The 21,814-nt window shown below is 45.6% G+C and overlaps 1 protein-coding gene and 1 long non-coding RNA gene across 2 annotated transcripts in view; one reads left to right on the top strand and one right to left on the bottom strand.

Annotated features, from left to right (window-relative positions):
• LOC106604460 (mediator of RNA polymerase II transcription subunit 12) overlaps positions 1 to 21,814 on the bottom strand; it is a 44,785-nt gene that overhangs the window by 2,789 nt on the left and 20,182 nt on the right. Inside the window, exons 18-42 of the mRNA XM_014199094.2 lie at positions 20,331 to 20,474; positions 19,931 to 20,094; positions 17,617 to 17,748; positions 17,199 to 17,426; positions 16,897 to 17,041; positions 16,587 to 16,707; positions 14,566 to 14,676; positions 14,328 to 14,441; positions 13,981 to 14,144; positions 13,033 to 13,212; positions 12,344 to 12,415; positions 11,883 to 12,040; positions 10,193 to 10,354; positions 9,859 to 9,970; positions 9,178 to 9,267; positions 8,547 to 8,656; positions 8,241 to 8,376; positions 6,463 to 6,612; positions 5,656 to 6,021; positions 3,525 to 3,675; positions 2,936 to 3,150; positions 2,593 to 2,667; positions 2,147 to 2,367; positions 1,545 to 1,728; positions 670 to 1,011 (exon numbers count right to left, since the gene is read on the bottom strand). Coding sequence (XP_014054569.1) covers positions 670 to 1,011; positions 1,545 to 1,728; positions 2,147 to 2,367; positions 2,593 to 2,667; positions 2,936 to 3,150; positions 3,525 to 3,675; positions 5,656 to 6,021; positions 6,463 to 6,612; positions 8,241 to 8,376; positions 8,547 to 8,656; positions 9,178 to 9,267; positions 9,859 to 9,970; positions 10,193 to 10,354; positions 11,883 to 12,040; positions 12,344 to 12,415; positions 13,033 to 13,212; positions 13,981 to 14,144; positions 14,328 to 14,441; positions 14,566 to 14,676; positions 16,587 to 16,707; positions 16,897 to 17,041; positions 17,199 to 17,426; positions 17,617 to 17,748; positions 19,931 to 20,094; positions 20,331 to 20,474 — 4,047 coding nt within the window. The remainder of the gene's footprint in view (positions 1 to 669; positions 1,012 to 1,544; positions 1,729 to 2,146; positions 2,368 to 2,592; positions 2,668 to 2,935; positions 3,151 to 3,524; positions 3,676 to 5,655; positions 6,022 to 6,462; positions 6,613 to 8,240; positions 8,377 to 8,546; positions 8,657 to 9,177; positions 9,268 to 9,858; positions 9,971 to 10,192; positions 10,355 to 11,882; positions 12,041 to 12,343; positions 12,416 to 13,032; positions 13,213 to 13,980; positions 14,145 to 14,327; positions 14,442 to 14,565; positions 14,677 to 16,586; positions 16,708 to 16,896; positions 17,042 to 17,198; positions 17,427 to 17,616; positions 17,749 to 19,930; positions 20,095 to 20,330; positions 20,475 to 21,814) is intronic.
• LOC123743084 (uncharacterized) lies at positions 15,192 to 17,596 on the top strand. The gene is made up of 2 exons (XR_006769838.1): positions 15,192 to 16,107; positions 16,531 to 17,596. It is a non-coding gene; the product is annotated as an uncharacterized lncRNA (long non-coding RNA).

The following is a 21,814-nucleotide window of genomic DNA, read 5'->3' as shown; positions in this document are numbered from 1 at the left end:
AGGACAGTGACCCAACACACCTCCAAGCTGTGTAAGGGCTATTTGACCAAGGAGAGTGATGAGTGTTGCATCAGACGACCTGGCCTCCACAATCACCCAACCTCAACCCAATTGAGATGGTTTGGGATGAGTTGGACCACAGAGTGAAGGAAAAGCAGCCAACAAGTGCTCAGCATATGTGGGAACTCCTTCAAGACTGTTGGAAAAGCATTCCAGGTGAAGCTGGTTGAGAGAATGCCAAGAGTGTGCACAGCTGTCATCAAGGCAAACAGTGGCTACTTTGAAGAACCTAAAACATAAAATATATTTTGATTTGTTTAACACTTTTGTGGTTACTACATGATTCCATATATGTTCTTTCATAGTTTTGAAGTCTTCAATATTATTCTACAATTCATGAGGTGTGTCCAAATTTTTGACTGGTACTGCACATACATAGTATACACACACAATTTTGTACATATAATATTCTGGTTGATTTTGAAAGCTGAACTTGAATACACGTTGTTGGTTGTCAAGTCAATTATACCATGCTAATTTCAAGTCTAGATTTCTCAAAAAGATTAAGTTAAATGTGAATATTTAGGACAGTTAGTTGGCTAAGTTGATCCGTCTTTCTGGAACCACCCCCGGGTAATTTGACAGTGAAACCCTCTAAATGGAACGTACCATGGGTTGCTGCGGGGGCAGGGGCTGCATGGCCAGGGCCTGGTTCTGAGCCTGGGTACCGGGGGGCTGGGCCGACGCTACCTGCTGTTGTTGTTGTTGTTGCTGCTGCTGCTGCTGTTGTTGTTGTTGAACTTGTTGGGGCTGGACCTGTTGCTGAACCTGTTGTTGTTGCTGAACCTGTTGCTGCTGCTGAACCTGTTGCTGCTGCTGAACCTGTTGCTGCTGCTGTTGTTGTTGCTGAGCCTGCTGCTGTTGTTGTTGTTGCTGAGCCTGCTGCTGTTGTTGTTGTTGTTGCTGAGCCTGCTGCTGTTGTTGTTGTTGTTGCTGAGCCTGCTGCTGGGCCTATATGGCCAGGGACAAACACAGGAAAAGAACAGGGTTAGACCATAGTACAACTATACAGGAATTCCTACACTGACTATGATGCTAGAGCAGCAGTGGGCTAATAACGGCCCATGGGATGTAATTAGGGTTGATTATTTTGGGTTGCAAAAACACACTCCAGGCCTCTCTTGAACGTCTAAAACTAGATAGAAGGTATGTAGAAATTGGACCTATATTCTTTCAAATAACAGCCCATTTTCTGGTCTGCAAATAGATTGAAGAACAAATCGGTCCCCCCCAAAAAATCTGTGTGGCCCTCAGTTGAATTTCGAAATCCCCATGTGGCCCTAGAGCCAAACAAATTTGTCCACACCTGTGTTAGATCATCAGGTAAAGCATTGAATGAATGTTCAAGTGGTTATGTAGATATATAGCACATTGAGTGGCAATAGCAGTACATGTGTAGTTGCAATAGTATTGACCCACTGTTCCATGTTGGTCTGTAGTGTTAGAGATTGTTAGTAGTATTTAGACAATTAGACAAAGCATACTCTGAGTGCCTGCTGTCTGAGGTACTGCTGCTGTTGCTGCTGGGCTTGTTGCTGCTGGGCCTGCTGTTGCTGCTGCTGCTCGGCCAGCATCTGGTTTGGTCTCATGCCCGGGTGGACCCCCTGTCCCCCCATGTGGCTCAGGGGTTGCATGACAGGAGCTGGCTGGATGGGCTGGTGGGGAAACCTGGAGATGGTGGAAGAGACAGATTCAGTAGACCGGTACATCAATGTTACATAAATACACCACTATATCTTGAACAAGGTCACTGTTGTCCAATAGTGCTACAGCATGGAACAAAAACGTGTTCTGTGACTGCACTGTCCAATGTTCCCATCTACCTCATTAAAGTAAATCAAGAGTCCAGTTTATAGGTGGGACTGACTGATAACGCTGTATCCAGATACTAGGCAGTGATGCTAAATGTGACATATTTAAGACCTTGATATGTGCAAGAAAAAGGAGTGAAAAATGGAACTCCATAAACACAATATGAGCTAAAAGTAACCTAAATATCCTTAATAAATGGACAGTAGACAACCCTGTGCTATTGGAGTGTATTGTCCACACCCCCACCCCTCTGCAACTTCCCCCTCCTGCCCACCTTGGTGTGTTCTGCATGGTGTGTGAGTAGCCCGGTGCCTGCTGGTGAACATAGCCGCTGGGCCTCTGCCTCAGAGAGTCCACCACGGCGGGGTTGGCCCCTGGGTGGCTGCCCTGGAAGCCCTGGTTCCCATACGATGGAGGGACTATACCACCCGCCTGAGAGGGGTGTGGCTGCATCCCAATGTGGGAGCCGTATGTGGTATAGCCCTGGGAGATGTTCTGCACATGGAGAGAGGGAAACCAGAATGTTCATGAAAATAGGACCAATATGCAGGGAGGAGAAGGGTAGAATACTGATGATCAGGAATAGAGGACACTAGTTTATACATGCGGTCAATTTCAGAGGTGGAGGAAATATAAGGATAAGAAAACAGGTTCTACGGATTCATCTGGAAAGAAAATCACATGAAATGTTGCTGACAGTTTCTCATCTGAAAGACTTGCCTGACTTGGCTGCATGGAGCTGTATTGTTGGTTAGGTGTCATCTGCCTCATCTGTTGTCCTATCATACTCTGGTTCTGAAAATGACAAGAGACAACAGTCATCCTCCAACGTTCTCTAAAAACAATGTGCTGCTTTTTACAACTGAAGGCCAACATTTTTTTCTCCACAGGGGGGGGAATTCCAACTCAAACTTATCAACATGTCCTGCGTACAGCGAAAGCCAGGTTCAAGGTCCTATTCTGTGAGCAAACCCCTCAGACACACTGTGGTAGATCCAGTCCAGAATAACCTCTGTACTCACTACTGTCCCCTTCCAGTGGAGTCTAGTTACTGTACACTCACCAGTCTGACCTGTAGCTGCTGGCGCAGAATCTGACCCTGCGGAATGTTGGGTTGGGGCTTGTAGCCCATCGGGTACTGCTTGTCCATGCCCATCATGCCTGGCATGCCACCTTGCATGCCGGGCATCATGCCTGGGTAGCTGGGCCGCGTGGGCATCATCTTGCCAATTTGAGGGTTCCGGGCCGGTCGGTACGGGGTGTCCAAACCAGGGCCTCCTGAAGGGGAAAAAGATGAGCGTTAAAGTCAAAATCCAAATAGCTTCAACACAGTCCTGGGGGAACTACAAGGTTGCAGGGTTTTGCGCCACCCCAGCATTAAAATCTAGTCCTGGAACAAATCACATCACATTCAAAGGTCATGAGAGGAATACAGGTTTCCAGAGTGTTTTTTTTCTTGATAGTAATGTAAAAAACACACTAGTGATAAATACAACAGGGCCTGTATTCATCAGTATCATTTGTAGGAGTGCTGACCAAAGATCAGGTACGCACCCCCGCTGTCCTTGTAATCTTATTTATCATGATCTATAAGGCAAAACTGATCCTGGATCAGAACCCTGGTTTTAGACAATGATAATGTTGGCACTGACCTGGAGGCAGAGGCTGGTTCTGAGCATACATGCCCATGGGCTGCTGGTTGTAGCCTATCCTGCTGTAGGGGTGGGCCTGCTGGCTCATGAGGGGGTCAGGGGGTATACACGTCCCATACGGCACTCCACCCTGGGTACGGGTCACATAGTCCTGGAGAGAGGAGAAGACATGCATCTTCTATTAGACATGCTACTTGTATAGAACAGTAATATGTGGGCCTCGCGAGTGGCGCAGCGGTCTAAGGCATCACTACAGATCCGGGTTCGATACCGGGCTGTGTTGCTGCCATCCACGAACCGGGAGACTCATGAGGCGGCGCACAATTGGCCCAGCGTCGTCCGGGTTAGGGAGGGTTTGGCCGGCAGGGATGTCCTTGTCCCATCGCGCTCTAGTGACTCCTGTGGCGGGCCGGGCGGATGCACGCTGACATGGTCGCCAGTTGTACGGTGTTTCCTCCGACACATTGGTGTGGCTGGCTTCCGGGTTAAGCAATCAGTGTGTCAAGAAGCAGTGCGGCTTGGCAGGTCGTGTTTCAGAGGACGCATGGGTCGCGACCTTCGCCTCTCCCGAGTCCGTAAGGGAGTTGCAACGATGGGACAAGACTGTAACTACCAAATAGATATCATGAAATTGGGGAGAAAAAGGAGTAAAAAGAAAAAAAGAAAAGAAAAAGAATGGTCATATGTGCAACAACATCATCATCCAGCTTTTGGACCCTTAGAACAAGGCCTTCAAATCCCTTGTCAAGATGCCACTCATGAGTGCGTAAAGCTATGAGTAACTTTATATTTATACAATAACTAATCCAGAAGGACCTATCGCCTAGATCTGAAAGGATCAGACAGGTATAAACAACATGGTTGTAACTCATCTTGCCTTCTGATAGGCTAGGTAGAATACAGGACCTGTCCCAGTGTTGGACAGGACCTGTCCCAGTGTCTCACTAACTTCAGTCTTGTTGGACAGGACCTGTCCCAGTGTCTCACTAACCTCAGTCTTGTTGGACAGGACCCTGTCCCAGTGTCTCACTAACCTCAGTCTTGTTGGACAGGACCCTGTCCCAGTGTCTCACTAACCTCAGTCTTGTTGGACAGGACCTGTCCCAGTGTCTCACTAACCTCAGTCTTGTTGGACAGGACCTGTCCCAGTGTCTCACTAACCTCAGTCTTGTTGGACAGGACCTGTCCCAGTGTCTCACTAACCTCAGTCTTGTTGGACAGGACCTGTCCCAGTGTCTCACTAACTTCAGTCTTGTTGGACAGGACCCTGTCCCAGTGTCTCACTAACCTCAGTCTTGTTGGACAGGACCTGTCCCAGTGTCTCACTAACTTCAGTCTTGTTGGACTGTACCTGTCCCAGTGTCTCACTAACCTCAGTCTTGTTGGACAGGACCTGTCCCAGTGTCTCACTAACCTCAGTCTTGTTGGACAGGACCTGTCCCAGTGTCTCACTAACCTCAGTCTTGTTGGACAGGACCTGTCCCAGTGTCTCACTAACCTCAGTCTTGTTGGACAGGACCTGTCCCAGTGTCTCACTAACCTCAGTCTTGTTGGACAGGACCTGTCCCAGTGTCTCACTAACCTCAGTCTTGTTGGACAGGACCTGTCCCAGTGTCTCACTAACTTCAGTCTTGTTGGACAGGACCCTGTCCCAGTGTCTCACTAACCTCAGTCTTGTTGGACAGGACCTGTCCCAGTGTCTCACTAACTTCAGTCTTGTTGGACTGTACCTGTCCCAGTGTCTCACTAACCTCAGTCTTGTTGGACAGGACCCTGTCCCAGTGTCTCACTAACCTCAGTCTTGTTGGACAGGACCTGTCCCAGTGTCTCACTAACCTCAGTCTTGTTGGACAGGACCTGTCCCAGTGTCTCACTAACTTCAGTCTTGTTGGACAGGACCTGTCCCAGTGTCTCACTAACCTCAGTCTTGTTGGACAGGACCTGTCCCAGTGTCTCACTAACCTCAGTCTTGTTGGACAGGACCTGTCCCAGTGTCTCACTAACTTCAGTCTTGTTGGACAGGACCTGTCCCAGTGTCTCACTAACCTCAGTCTTGTTGGACAGGACCCTGTCCCAGTGTCTCACTAACCTCAGTCTTGTTGGACAGGACCTGTCCCAGTGTCTCACTAACCTCAGTCTTGTTGGTGGACGGTGTCTTCTTCTTCTTGGTCTTCTTCTTGGTTGAGTCGGACGACACCGCAGGGACGCTCTTCTCTGGCTTCACTGGCTCCGCCATCTTCTTCTCGGGTTCCTGGGGCGCGGGCGTGGGCGGCTCCTCATCCTCAGGGGGCAGGGGGAGGGGCTCCAGGTAGTAACTGCGCGGCTTGGGCTTCAGGTGGGTGTGGTAGAGGAGGAAGCGCTGCTGTTCCTCGAACTTGGTCACCTTGCGGTCCACGCGCACCGTGCCAAACCAGCCCCAGGAGAGAGGGGCTGAGTGCTTGAGGCCCTCGAACACGTCCCACGGAGAGATCTTCTGCTTGGTCGACACTTGGAGACCCTGACGGTAAAGGAGAAAGATGGTTTTACATTGATATAAATTACAATTATTGGTGTTGCCACAAATATCTCCTGACAACTACGATGTTGAGATGCAGGAATATTAAGCAGACATGGGTTCAAATACTATTTGTTTTCAGAAACTTTGAGCATTTCAAGGTGCCTGGGTTGCATCTAGACAGAGTGTATGGTTTACAGTTTTGGGACTATTCCATTGGTTCCACTTCGCCAGGCAATCTCAAACAAGTATTTGAACTAAAACCCAGGTCTGCTATTTAGAGAAGTTACTGAAGACATTCCTAGTGAACAGCTGAAAGACAAGAGTTTATGAAGAACCGTGTGGGCCAAAAAGTCAATCTCAATACTGGTGACAGAAACAGTAATACAGGCAACAATTGAGTTGACAATGCCTTCAAAAGGGTCAGAGCTCATAGTACTGTACCTCCTTCTCAAAGCCAGCGATCTTGTTGCCCTTGGTGTCAATAAGCGAGCCCTGTGGTTCACACGTGATGACATCACGGGTCTGCTTGGGTAGAGGGAGCAGCTGCCGCACCTTCTCCAGACTCTCTGACTGCCGGTCACCCAGCTCTTTCTGCAAATACACAACACTTGAGTTGTTGATACCTTTGAGCAGAGAACGAGACAAGAAGTATTTAATTGAAATGTTTCCTAGCATTTTTTTGGAAGTAGTTTGATTCAACTGAATTCTAGGCGAGTGGGGACCTCTTGTGGCGAGCACAGAGCATAACAACCTTCCATTGACTTCAATACATAAAATACAATAGCGGAATACTCTGCTACATAGGACATACATTATTATATATTCCACATAACCACAAGTATGTGGACACCTGCTCGTCAAGGATATCATTCCAAAATAATGGGCATTAGTATGGAGTTGGTCTCTACTTTGCTGCTATAACAGCCTCCACTCATGTTTTACATTTCTTTTTACATTTTTAGTCATTTAGCAGACGCTCTTATCCAGAGCGACTTACAGTAGTGAATGCATACATTTCATACATTTTTTTCCCGTACTGGTCCCCCGTGGGAATCGAACCCACAACCCTGGCGTTGCAAACACCATGCTCTACCAACTGAGCCACACGGGACACTCTTCTGAGATGGCTTTCTACTAGATGCTGGAACATTGCTGCAGGGACTTGCTTCCATTCAGCCACAAGAGCATTAGTGAGGTTGGCCACTGATGTTGGGCGTTTAGGCCTGGCTTGCAGTCAGTGTTCCAATTCATCCCAAAGGTGTTCGATGGGGTTGAGGTCAGGGCTCTGTGCAAACCAGTCAAGTTCTTCCACACCGATCTCGATAAACCATTTCTGTATGGACCTCGCTTTGTGCATGGGGACATTGTCATGCTGAAACAGGAAAGGGCCTTCTCCAAACTGTTGCCTCAAGGTTGGAAGCACAGAATCATTTAGAATGTCATTGTATGCTATAGCAGTAAGATTTCCCTTCACTGGAACTAAGGGGCCTAAACCAAACCATGAAAAGCAGCCCCAGACCATTAATCCTCCTCCACCAAACTTTACAGTTGGCACTATGCATTGGGCAGGTAGCGTTCTCCTGGCATCCTCCACACACAGACTCGTCCGTCGTGCTGCCAGATGGTGAAGCGTGATTCATCACTCCAGAGAACGCTTGAGTCCAATGGCAGCGAGCTTTACACCACTCCAGCCAATGCTTGGCATTGCGCATGGTGATCTTAGGCTTGTGTGCGGCTGCTCGGCCATGAAAACCCATTTCATGAAGCTCCCGACGAACAATTATTGTGTTGATGTTACTTCAAGGCAGTTTGGAACTCGATAGTGAGTGTTGCAACCGAGGACAGACGATTTTTACGCATTTCAGCACTCGGCGGTCCCGTTCTCTGAGCTTGTGTGGTCTACCACTTTGTGGCTGAGCTGTTGTTGCTTCTAGATGTTTAAACTTCACAATAACAGCACTTACAGTTGACCGGGGCAGCTCTAGCAGGGCAGAAATTTGATAAACTTACTTGTTGGAAAGGTGGCACGTTGAAAGTCAGAGCTCTTCAGTAAGGCCATCCAACATCAATGTTTGTCTATGGAGATTGCATGGTTGTGTGCTCGATTTTATACAGCTCAGCAAGGGTGTGGCTGAAATAGCCGAATCCACTAATTTGAAGGGGTGTCCACATACTTTTGTATATATAGTGTACATCCAGTGTGATGTGTGTGATCTTACCCGGAGCTTCTTGACCAGGTTCATGTAAGCCCTCTTGTTCTCCTCCATGCTGCCCTGAGAGATGCTAGACATGTCAGCAGCCAGCGTGCCATTAATTAGCACACTCAGCATGTCCAGTACCGTGGTGAAGAGCTCACTGAGAGAGGGAGAGAAAGAGACCGGGGGGGAGTGAGCGAGCGGGAGGGAGGTGGAAGAGAGAGCAGGAGGGGAGGAAATTATACAGTGATGCATTACATGGTGACATTACAATAACAACAAATGAACACATGAAGTTTAAAATGTGTGAGCAGTTGTGTTGTGACTTACTTGTTGGACTGCATGTCCACTGTACCGCTGCTGATGATGTCGAGGAGTAGCACGGCCCACTCCGTGGTCTGCTGTGTACTGCGTTGTACCGTGTCAAACATCCCACCCACCTGGACAGCAAAGATAACACATCCAATTTCTTTTTAGTATGCATTTCAGAACCGTTCATGAAAACTCAAAGGGCGAGAGTTAAAAAAATATATTATAAGAATTTGATCTCTACGTACTTTAAATGGATAAAACATCAGTGTTCTGTAGCAGTAAGTAACTGGGTTTCATCTGTTTACAGACGTACTTTCTGTTAAGTTCATGTTTTAAGTATCCCTATATTTCTGTTATTACGCTGCTATCACTCTGTTATTAGTACGGCTGTGCCGGAGTCTCACTGTTGATGGACCTGGCCTGAGCGCAATAGCAACCATGTATTGTGGAAATACGGTTTAGTAAACGTTGTTAAACTGGAACCTAGTCGTTGTGCCATTTTAGGTTAACTCTTTCCAATTTTTTCTAGTGAAGAATTTCTGTCCCTTTAGATACCATCTGGTCCAAACTGATACTGAGACAAGTGACCACTTCCTGGCATGGCAGGGATAACATGACTTTGATGACGATGGTGACGACGAGCCCTCACCAGATTGAGCCGCAGCTTCAGCGCCTCATGCATCATCTGCTTGGCCTTGCAGTCGTCCTGGTACTGGTCCTCCCGCCAGTTTGTTACAATCTGGAAGATGGAAACGCAGCCAATAGCAGCAGTCAGCATATTTAGCCAACATTAAGCACACTGAGGGGGGAATCCTAACTTGAGATGTACATTTTTACACAAACGTATGTTCATTGATGTCAACGGACTCTTCAGTTATGCACACAGATCTCAAGTTGGGATTTGGGAATTATAGAGGTAAGGTGGGAGAAGACGGGGGAGTTGTCTGACGACTCCAACTGAATTCTTCCGCTGCTCTCTGTTAGCTACATACTTCAGTCAGACTGACATTGTTGAAGTGACGTCAAAATGACAGTTGTTGTACAAAACAAAGTCATCAGTGATTGGATTATCTCTAAATAAATCAGAGTATTAAAACCAATGACACATTTTCAAACCGCTGCTTTACCCACGTGTGTTCTGGCTCTGGCCCAACCCATCGATTTCTGGGACCAATCGGAAAATTAGAATGTGTTGGCGTTCTAGAAATCGTCAGGGAGGTAACTCCGATTCAGACTCATTGCGGAAAGGAAACGAACTTCTGTGGGCGTGGCGTAGCATTTGGAGTTTGGGTAGACAGGAAAATGGAGGAGAGGCTGTGTTGAGTGTTACCTGCTGCACCTGACTGTAGAGGGAAGTGAGGAGACCCTCCCTCTGCTCATCCTGGCCTTTTAGACAGGTCAGTACCAGAGACAGGAAGGGCTGCTGGCTCAGCAGAGACATGCTAGAAACATACAAAAGTGTAAGGGCAAGACATCCATCATCAATTTGGGAATATCAAAGCTGGGGCAAAAATGTTATCATAATTGCATCATAATAACTCTTGCATCCAATTTGTATTTAGTATCTAAAGCAGATTATCACTCTTTCTGGATGAAAGTACAACCATGTTGACAAAATGAGCATTATCTACATGACCCAAAATAGTCGGAGTGAGTTGTCTGACCTTTTCTGTTTCTGCCGGTCCCTCTCCTTGCGTGAGGAGGACCCCAGATGCTGTCCCTTCTCTAGCTCCTCCCCTGCCGCCTTCAGGACGTGGCCCTGGACCGAGGTGGGCAGCTTGGCTATCAGTGGCGCCACCAGCCACACACCAGACCGCTCAGACGAACTGGGGGGGGAACACAAACAAAAAGAATGAGCTGTTACGCCGAGGTTAGATTTCACCAACAATGATGATGATTCTTTAGCTTAGGGGAAGGAAACTAGATTCAGCCACAGGATGATTTGTGTCACAGCGGATGGTCGGTGGGCCAGAACATAATTATAATATTTCTACACTGAAAATTGACCACAACTAAGCCCAATAAGAGATTGTATTTGATAACAATTTCATACCTTGATTTCATTGAGACACGACCACGTCTCTTTTTATTCATTGAATATTTGGGAACAGATTTCCAAAATGAAACATATTTTTAGCTGAATACCTGGTGATATCTTTTTTTTTTACCTAAAAACTAAAATCCTTAGAAAGATTCTCTACACTGAATGCACAAAACATTAGGAACACTGCCCTTTCCATGACAGACTGACCAGGTGAACGCCATGATCCCTTGTTGATGTCACTTGTTAAATCCACTTCAAATCAACGTAAATTGAGACATGGATTGTGTATGCGTGTTATTTAGAGGGTGAATGGGAAAGACAAAAGTTAAGTGAACAGGGTATGGTAGTAGGTGCCAGGCGCACCGGTTTTATAGTTTTTACTGAAATCTTCAGGGGGCTAAAAACATTCACTAGCAGGGCGGTTTTGGCTCGCGGACCACCTGATGCCGACCCCCACTTTAGGGGATTCAAATGGTTTCACCAAAAGAGATAATATGAAAACAATGGATATTTTCTGGTTGAAATTTGATAATTGGTAGTACCTATGATCCATGCTTGTTTCAATGCATTTCAACAAAAAGTTATAATCAAATAATAAGATTGCAAATAACCATTTTACCATGTGTTTTCTCCGATAACTCAATATTCCTACATATTTTTTACGGTGGCTGCGGATCCAACTTTTCTGGACCCCTCTTTCCGACAGCTAAAGGCCCAGAAGCTTCTCCGCATGTGCGAGTATCTTTACTTTATGAGAAACCTGCACATGCTCAGGCTACTCAGGCGAATGGTGCTTGTTTAATAAAGTAAAATCCATGTTTGAAAGATTAAAGTATTCTACATAACAGAAGTGAATATAATAGCATGACCAAAACTCAAAAGCAGACATCACCAGGCAAAATATGTGCTTTGATTGAAACTAAAAACACAGGTATGCTTCAGTTTAACACCATGCTCTAAAATGTACTCACTGTACCTACTTTGAAACACTGTATAACTCAAGATCTAAATGCATATCCCCATGAAACTGATGGAGATCAAATAGTTGTTATGCAGCTGCTGCATGGACATTTCACCAGTAAAACATGAAGAATTATCATTCACGATTGACAGTGAGACTTGTGAAGGGAGGGTGACCACAGAAATGTGTGTGTAAAGTAGAGGTAAAGAAACCCATGCGCAGAACGTGATTCAGATCTTCAGCTCTGGTGAAAAAGGATTCAGGGGGGTGGGACGGGAGAGGTTGCCTACAGTTCCACAGTCTGCCTATTTTTAAAATGGGAGGGAGAATTTAGAAAGGTCACACATACCTCAACACTGGTTTCTTGCTTGGGTTGTTGCTGTTGGAGGCAGAACCTCCGGCGCCGGCTGACCCGTTCCCTGAGAGGTTGGTGGAGTTCATCTCCGCTGACTTCTGGAACACCTCGATAGTGGCCTTGGCGATGTTCTCCAATAAGGAGTACAGCTCCTGCAGGGAGACAAGGAAGACGAGTTCGTCCACTTAACCTCAATCACAGGGAATTGATCCCTGAACAAGATGGCTGCCATTATCACCACATTCTACAGTTATGAAGGGTTATGACATAATCCACTTTAATATTATATCTCAATGTACTTAATTGAATTAAAGGCACACTTGAACTTTACAGATGGATTGTATTCTAAATCAATATTTTATTTAGAAAAAAAACTAAAATGCTTAATTGTGCCTAGATGGCAGTGTTGTGAGTGTTTTCAGGGCCTTACAGGACACTGGAGTTTGATAACTTACGTTGTTAGTACTCTGCTTGATCATAAGCTGCAGCTCCAGGGATGACTGTCTCATGGTCCACTGGTCCATGTTCTAGAGGCCGGAGGATAGGACACCACTTTTAGACATTTATACACCACAATCATCTCCAAGCAGTTAAATACTCAGAGACCTTTAGCTCCACTCTCCCTGTAGCGGCGCTTTAGTCAGCAGATGGCAGTAATGCCATTCACAAAACTCAGAACACTCACGTACCCTAATGTGGTCTGCTGAGCTAAGGCAGGGGTTCAGAGACAGTTCACCGACTGATTCATTCTAGCACCCACAACCCCCCCCATTTCTAATGAATGTGGCGTGTGCGTCTTTCTGCTGTGCTCTCAGCCATCCCCAAGGATCATCTAGGGCTGACACTGATTCACTTACAACTTGCCTTGATGGCTTCAAAAAACCATTTCAAAGCAATTTCCAGAAAAAGCTTTTCGGTCATACATCTGCTGCCCTTGATGGAAAAGTGAAAAGTCTACTCTGCCCATGAGAAGTGCTGTCTGTTGCCAGGGCAACATTCAGCACAGACAGAAATGTAATGTTTCCTTATTCTACATTACAGAAAGGCATGTTTGTTCCACAATGTTTTTATCTGAATGTTCCACAACATTGTGCCCTGCTGAACGCAGCCCTGTGGTCAGTGCATAGGGCTTGTGTGGGCTGACCTGGAGGATGTGTTTGATGCGCTGCCTCTGGGGGTTGTCCCCCTCCTCACTGTCCAGCTGGCGGTGGGGGTAGCAGATGAGCTGCAGCAACCGCTGGGCCTGGATGTTGACCAGCACCGGGTCCTGCAGGGCACTGCTGTCCTCCGACAGGGACCTGAGACAGCGCTCGCCCACCCACTCCTGATGGAGAAGGACAGCAGGAGAGATGGGTGAAGAGAGAGAGATCACCAAGGGGTATATACTGAATAGGGTTTGGGTTAATTCAGTTTTCAATTCAGTCAATGCAGAAAGAGAATCAAAATTAAAATCATAATTAGAAAATTCCTAATTGTATCATATGAAAAAATTAAAAATAAATCACTACATCAATTTAAAAATACTTTGAGTTTGTTTTTCCACTGTACACAATATGTTAACAACAGCTAGGCACACACTGCTTTTATTTATGGTAAAAGCAAATTGAGATTTACAATGACTAGCACCTGTCGACATTCAGCAACTACCACTAAACAATGTGCTTCTCTGTGGAAAACAGAAGTAGTGGTCAGGACTCAAGTTTGTAATTGTTGGTGTTGTGGAGGAAAATAACAGACTAACAGGTGGGGGGGGGGGTCGTCAACCTTGCCTCTCATGAGAGCACCAGGGACCCGTTTTCAAAAGTTATCTATTTGGATTTAGACTATCGGATAGGATTACATGCATAGAAATAGAGTGCCATTACCAGAGAAGGGGTCAATTCCATTTCAATTCAGGAAGTGAACAGAAATTCCAGTAGCTTTCAATAAAAAAAATGTGAATTTCAGTTTACTTCCTGGATTGACTGAAATGAAACTGTAATGAAATGGACTCCACACCTGGACATTACTGCATTCGGAAATATGCAGCTTCTGGTGTGAGGGAAAAATGTAACCCTGGTGTGAACCATAACCTTCTTTCTCATGTTCTCACCTGTTGGCAGATGCTCTTCAGCACATACTTGGCGTACACGTCCAGGCTGGCCGTTTCTATGGAGACGGTGCGGCCGCCCGACTTCTTGGAACCCATGTCGTCGTCGGCGATGTCGTCGAGGCCGGCGGGGTGAGAGAATCCCGATCCCTTCAGTTCTGCATCGCCTAGAGAGAGATGGAGATAAAATGTTACAAAATATATAACTTAAGAGTTATGTGGTCTTACTGGTGACCAGTTGTAATAGATAGACATTTAATAACTATATCAATCTAATCACATTCAATTGTCAAAGTGGACTTGTATGCAACTTTAAGGACAAAATAATAGCATAATACTGAGAGTTGTACCCAGCATAAAGACGGCCTTTAGGACAGCAAAAACAGCTCCAACCACTATGCTGTTCTGTGAGGCAGCCAGAAGGTGACGGTCACACGACGACCGGATCCCAACAGAAGATTTATCTGCAAAATATAAAATTGTATCTTTAAAACAATCATTAAATCAAAGCCTTTATTAATTAATTAACATTTGATCCGATGTGGGTTCAAATGGGTGTGTGGGGGGGGGGGCTTGCTGGGTGTGTACCTGACTTGGCTCCATCCTGGGGGCAGGGGTTGCGCTGGGGGGTCTTGAAGAGGTGCAGCAGGATTCTGCAGGTCAGACGGGCTCCGGGCTCAGAGTCCTGCTCACTGCAGGCTGGGGGGAGAGACACAGAGAGCGGTAGAGAGGTAGGTTAGACGGGTACACACACACCCTCAACACTGAATCTGAAGGGGATTAAAACTGCTTTAGCAAAGACACATTTTTCAAATTTAAACAAAATTCTAATACATAATGAATGGGCCAGTATGACCCAAAAAAATATATAGACTTTACACTAACAGCCTTGAGCTTCAAGTTGTCAAGATGACATGGCAAATGAATAACACAGCCAACTACAGAGAACAGAAGCGCTTGAAGAACTTGGAAGGTGTCCTAAATTGACTTTCAAGGAGTACCAGATACTAAGTGCCATTTTCAGAGCCTGGCTGCGAAGGAGTGTCGCCAAACAAGAATTCGACACATAGCTGAACTGCTGGCTGAGGAGAAGGGGAGGGTAGAGGGGGTTGTCTGGCAGCACGCGTGGTAACTAACGCCCACAGGGGACTTTGAAAACAGGCTGAATGAGGCCTTGTCTGGGCAAGGGGCAGCCTTGACTAGCCACAGCGCATGTGCACACAAACTGCAGAGAGGGATCAAACACACTGTGGCATATGCCTCCCTCTCAGACAGAAGAAGCAAGCAATGCATTATGGGGCAGGGAGTTCCTTCAGAACCAGGAGAGGCATTCAGGCAGGGCAGGCCTCAGTGTACCATTCAATCATTTCTAACAGGACCTGTTGGCTGGGTAGCTAGGCTACATTAAATATAGATCCTGTGAAGAGACTTGGACCTGAGGATCTGTGAGTTAAAGTCTGGGTGGTATTCATTGGGGCATGAGCTTGAAAACGTTTTCCAACAAAAAGTGAAAATGTACATTTTAGGGCTGGGCGATATGACAATGTATATCGTGTGACGATAGACGTTTTTCTATCGTTTCATATTGTGCTCTAGCCTTTATTTCGTTGTGTCGCAAATCACATTCTTTACGGCAATATTTTTCGTCAATTGGACGACGCTTTGCGTTCTTCCACACAAATTTGTAACACAAACAAACATGGAAGAGAGTCTACGTGACACAGAGCTCGTTCCTAAAAGAGAGGCAACTTCGGGCGCATGGATGTGGTTTGGGTATGAAAAGTCTGACACGGACCAGAAAACCGTCCACTGCAAAATATGCCTCAGGCCGGTCCCGAGAACAGGCTGAAACGCCACTAACCTATTTTACCACCTACGCAAGAATCATGTAAACCAGTACGGAGAGAGTCTACGGATAAGACCCCAAAAAGTACAGACGAGTGCTCAAAACAAACCCTCGACTCAGACGTTGAAAGAGGCTTTTGCCCGCGGCACACCATATGGCAAAGAATCACCAAGATGGAAGGAGATAACAGCTGCCGTTACAACTTACATCTGCAAAGACACGGCCCCAATTTACACGGTCGAGAAACGGGGGTTTCGTGAGTTGGTGCTAACACTCAACCCAAGGTACCAAATTGATGTGACACGTATTAATGCCAAAATAACATGCAAAACAAGCATGCCCCCCAAAGGCCTACATTTATTTTGTTTGCAACTGTAGTTTAAGTGTTTTCTATTCACCTTTATAGATTTCATACATTCATATTTTGTTACATGCTTAATTGAAAATTTGCACAGGTCCTAAATAAAATAATCAAATATGAATAAGTACCTTTTTATTTGTTTGAGTATAATTCAAAATGTAAAAAGAAATAACCCTTAACATTGTCATTTTATATAAACGTTCATTTAATTGACAGAAAATGTGCTATATCATGATATGTATCGTTATCGGAATATGAGATTGGCCATATCACCCAGCTCTAGTACATTTCTTATTGGACAAGTCCAGGTAGTCCCTCAATGTTTCAGTTCATTTTCTTCCATTAGGTGCCTAATGAACAGGACCCTGGCTACGGGTCTGGGGCTGACAGAGGAGCTCTTACCAGCGTTGAGGAGGGAGGGGATGGCTACGCAACGGACCAGGTCCTCCAGAAGAAGACACTGGCGGGCGATGAGGATGGCTACGAAGGTGGCCAGAGAGTCATGGAAGGAGAGATCGCTGACCTGAGACAGAAGAGAGAATAAATGTTCACATTTGATGTGAACTGCTAATTATTGGAATGTAACTGTCAGTGTTCCCCTCTAACCCGTGCCTCTCAGAGCCTGAGTGAGCCATGCACATTAATTGGTGCAGAGAGAGAGGCGCAAGGCTATTGCAAGGTGTGTGTGTGTGCTGCGAGTGTGAACACTCACGTCCACGTTGCACAGGAGGTCGTTGAAGCCACAGTTGCCGTTGTTGGAGGAGCAGCAGAGGGCTTTGAGGACGCCCAGCCACTCAGCACTCAGAGAGCGACAGTAGGCAGTCAGCTCCGCACATAGGATCCCAATGTCATTCACCCTGCAAAGATAGACATTAAACTCGTAACACCTTACTATTGAATTAAGGTAAGATGCGTATACCTGGTGAGTTGACAAGAATCATGTATTGTTTCAATGCATCTGGACGTATCAACAATCAATTATTGATAATGGTTTTATAGAAAAACAATGCTTGCCTCTCGGGGTCCCTGTGGTCCACGCACACGTCCATGAGCACGTTGCAGACGAAGCTGTAGCGGTTGGCGGGGCTGTCATTGAGGATCTTACCCACCATGCTGTGGTTGAAATTGTGGGCCGACGGATTGGCGATGGCCTCCATCATGAACACAGGGTCCCACAGCATGTTGGAGTCAGACGGGTCGATGTTACAGTATATGGAGTTCTTCACCTTGGAGCAGAACTCACTGGACAAAAGAGGGAGAGAAAGGACACCGATTGGTTCGCCTATCATTATATGGCTACCATGTGGGGCAAAATATTTTACTTTCAACACAATATTAGCATGTAACATGACTTGGCCCCCTTAAACATCACAGGGAAACTACAGTATACAATAAAACTGCATTGAACAGTTGCTAGTCCATGTTGTTTTACCTGAAGATCTCTCCAAACTTGCTCTTTAGGTGACAGCAGGAGGTATAGAGGTCGTACAGGTAGGCCAGGATGCAGCGCTCGGCTGAGGAGCAGTCGGCTGGGTTCACCCCCGACTTTACCACGATGCGCAACCTGGTCAATGAATAGTATTAAAACACAATGCAAAACAACAAAGGACAGAAAGCTTTCTGTACTAAATGAGTTACAGAAGACAGGTTGAATCGAGTGCAGGATACAAGGGCACCAATGGAATAGTTCCAAAAGTGCACACTTCAAAGTATTTGAGGGGCGTATTTGATTTAGCTACAATTTTTATGACCCAGGTCTGTAAAAAAAACAGAGGCGGGTTTATTGGCAGCTTAGGTACCCGACTGTTTCTGCATCCAATAACGCAATGCTATTGAATAGCACCCCCAGGCTATAGAGGTGAATGGTTGGATAACATTAGCATCCAGGCTATAGAGGTGAATGGTTGGATAACATTAGCATCCAGGCTATAGAGGTGAATGGTTGGATAACATTAGCATCCAGGCTATAGAGGTGAATGGTTGGATAACATTAGCATCCAGGCTATAGAGGTGAATGGTTGGATAACATTAGCATCCAGGCTATAGAGGTGAATGGTTGGATAACATTAGCATCCAGGCTATAGAGGTGAATGGTTGGATAACATTAGCATCCAGGCTATAGAGGTGAATGGTTGGATAACATTAGCATCCAGGCTATAGAGGTGAATGGTTGGATAACATTAGCATCCAGGCTATAGAGGTGAATGGTTGGATAACATTAGCATCCAGGCTATAGAGGTGAATGGTTGGATAACATTAGCATCCAGGCTATAGAGGTGAATGGTTGGATAACATTAGCATCCAGGCTATAGAGGTGAATGGTTGGATAACATTAGCATCCAGGCTATAGAGGTGAATGGTTGGATAACATTAGCATCCAGGCTATAGAGGTGAATGGTTGGATAACATTAGCATCCAGGCTATAGAGGTGAATGGTTGGATAACATTAGCATCCAGGCTATAGAGGTGAATGGTTGGATAACATTAGCATCCAGGCTATAGAGGTGAATGGTTGGATAACATTAGCATCCAGGCTATAGAGGTGAATGGTTGGATAACATTAGCACCCAGGCTATAGAGGTGAATGGTTAAGACTTGGATAACATTAGCACCCAGGCTATAGAGGTGAATGGTTAAGACTTGGATAACATTAGCACCCAGGCTATAGAGGTGAATGGTTAAGGTTTGGATAACATTAGCACCCAGGCTATAGAGGTGAATGGTTAAGGCTTGAATAACATTAGCACCCAGGCTATAGAGGTGAATGGTTAAGGCTTGGATAACATTAGCACCCAGGCTATAGAGGTGAATGGTTAAGGCTTGGATAACATTAGCACCCAGGCTATAGAGGTGAATGGTTAAGTCTTGAATAACATTAGCACCCAGGCTATAGAGGTGAATGGTTAAGGCTTGGATAACATTAGCACCCAGGCTATAGAGGTGAATGGTTAAGGCTTGGATAACATTAGCACCCAGGCTATAGAGGTGAATGGTTAAGGCTTGGATAACATTAGCACCCAGGCTATAGAGGTGAATGGTTAAGGCTTGGATAACATTAGCACCCAGGCTATAGAGGTGAATGGTTAAGGCTTAGATAACATTAGCACCCAGGCTATAGAGGTGAATGGTTAAGGCTTGGATAACATTAGCACCCAGGCTATAGAGGTGAATGGTTAAGGCTTGGATAACATTAGCACCCAGGCTATAGAGGTGAATGGTTAAGGCTTGGATAACATTAGCACCCAGGCTATAGAGGTGAATGGTTAAGGCTTAGATAACATTAGCACCCAGGCTATAGAGGTGAATGGTTAAGGCTTGGATAACATTAGCACCCAGGCTATAGAGGTGAATGGTTAAGGCTTGGATAACATTAGCACCCAGGCTATAGAGGTGAATGGTTAAGGCTTGGATAACATTAGCACCCAGGCTATAGAGGTGAAGGGTTAAGGCTTAGATAACATTAGCACCCAGGCTATAGTGGTGAATGGTTAAGGGCGCGGCCAAACTGGCCCATAGATTTTATCCATATCCGTGATTTCCAATGCTTTCTCAATGGGAGTCGCACGTTGTCGGTCAACGAACAAAAAGTTCAGATGAGTTGAACTTTTTTGACAGGCCGACGGCTACATTAGCCAATTAGAAAAGAGGAGCACGCACACAGACCAAAATTCACCCTTTCTAATTTGGTGTCCGTTCTCAACGGAGCAGTCTGGCTAAAGCCTAAGGGTTAAGCTTGTAAGACTTACCCATCAAAGACCTGTGCCGTCTGCTCTGGGTTGAGGATGAGGCAGGAGTGGTACCTCCTCAGCACGGCCACGATGCACAGACACAGACCTGTGGTGTAGCTACCCACCAGGCTGGATGACTTGAGCAGCAGCTCTGCCTCCACCAGGCTCAGCTCATTCAGCAGCTAGATACACACAAACGCACGGGGAAGAGACAGAAGGTTGGTTATAGAATGATGATTCATACAAATGATACTAAAGCATCAAGGGGAGAACAGCAGTAAACAACCACTAACAGAAACCGGTGAGAGAGAAGCAGACTCAGGCATAAGAGTAGACAAAGGAAATATTACTGTATAACTACGAGAAGTGGAATTAAATGCTGTGATTATATTCCTTGACATTAGAGACAAAGCTATACCTGAATGGCAAAGTCGATGAGGCCACTAATGTTGAGGGAGTACTCCATGAGGTCAAAGATGAACTGGATATGCTGGACCAGGGGCAGGTGATAGGACATCCCTAAGGCAAAGCTGGTGATCTGTTCCAGAACATTCCTGGACACCTAGTCAGAGAGAAGGCCAACAGCATTATTACCTCTACACAGTAGTGATGTGCAGTTCTGAGTTATTTTGGAACAACACTTTTTACTGACTTCAGTCATGATTTTTTCCCCCTGAGTGACTCATTTGTTTGACCTGCAGGCCACAATGAGTCCTACAGTAAGATTAATACATGTTCCTCTGGCTCAGCGGCTCCAGAGACGTGCTCCAGAGACGTGCTCCGACCACCAACTGTTGGTCATATGCGCGCAGGACAATAGGTCATAGAGAAGAAAAAGACATGTTTAGACAGTAGCGGTGGGTGGGTAAAATCACTGGGGAAGCCAAGGCCAAATGATCGCAGGCATCCCTTGTCTTTAATGCTACGGGCGGTAACAATGTCAAAAGCATTTGGACCAGACAGCATCAGATCGATGGCCTACACGTAGAGAGACAGAGGGGCACTGTTTCGCTCTCTCAGATGCTTCCTCCTGTGAGATACATTCAGCCTCTTGTGAATTAAAGGGAAATTATGAAACAGACGAAAGATTAAACATTTTAAAAATCCTATTGGTAATTTTTTTGTGGGAAGCCTGGCTTCCCTGAGCATGCATGAATACACGCCACTGTGTTCAGAACTGATAATTGATCGCATTGGAGCAAGAATGACTGCAAATAATTGATAATTTAATGTTATGATGGACACAGCTTTGAAGAACCAAAAGCCTCAGCCTCTGCTCAACAAACTCGAATCGTTTGGGGGGCTTCAATTAGCGAACGACTGTGCTTATTACCTTGCCTGACTACCCAGACTCCTTGCTCTGGCCAAACGCTACACCACACATATTCATTTCTTCTCAGCAATGGGATGTACAGTATGTAGCGAACAACAGAGCAGCGGAAGAATTTAATGCGAGTTGTCAGGATACTTATTACCCTGACAGTAGTCAATGCATTCCGCCAAGAGTATTTCACAATCTAGTCTGGTTGCGGCCACAACTAGACCTTGTTTCAAAGCCATTCATAAATAATCGTATTTGTATGCCTAGCAATCAACAAATATACATAGTTTAAAGCACACTTTTACAAGTCTGTCACAAATGACAGCTCCAATAAGCCCCTATGGTGAACGCCATGCTCGTAGAATCATGATCAGGCTTGGAAATGTACTTTTTGGTCCACCAGCCACTGTGGCAAGTAGATTTTAAAAAATCTACCGGCCACTCAGATTTTTTACCAGCCCAAATATTTTTTCCTTCATAATTATACCAAAAAACAGATGAGCATGCTTTCTAATGAATTACTAGTAAGAAGTAAATGGGGTATATTTCTTCATTTCACTTTTGTGACCTGCATCTTTTAA

The sequence above is a fragment of the Salmo salar genome, chromosome ssa05 (assembly GCF_905237065.1).
Source record: "Salmo salar chromosome ssa05, Ssal_v3.1, whole genome shotgun sequence".
NCBI lineage: Eukaryota > Metazoa > Chordata > Actinopteri > Salmoniformes > Salmonidae > Salmo > Salmo salar.
This window is presented reverse-complemented; position numbering and strand designations above follow the sequence as displayed.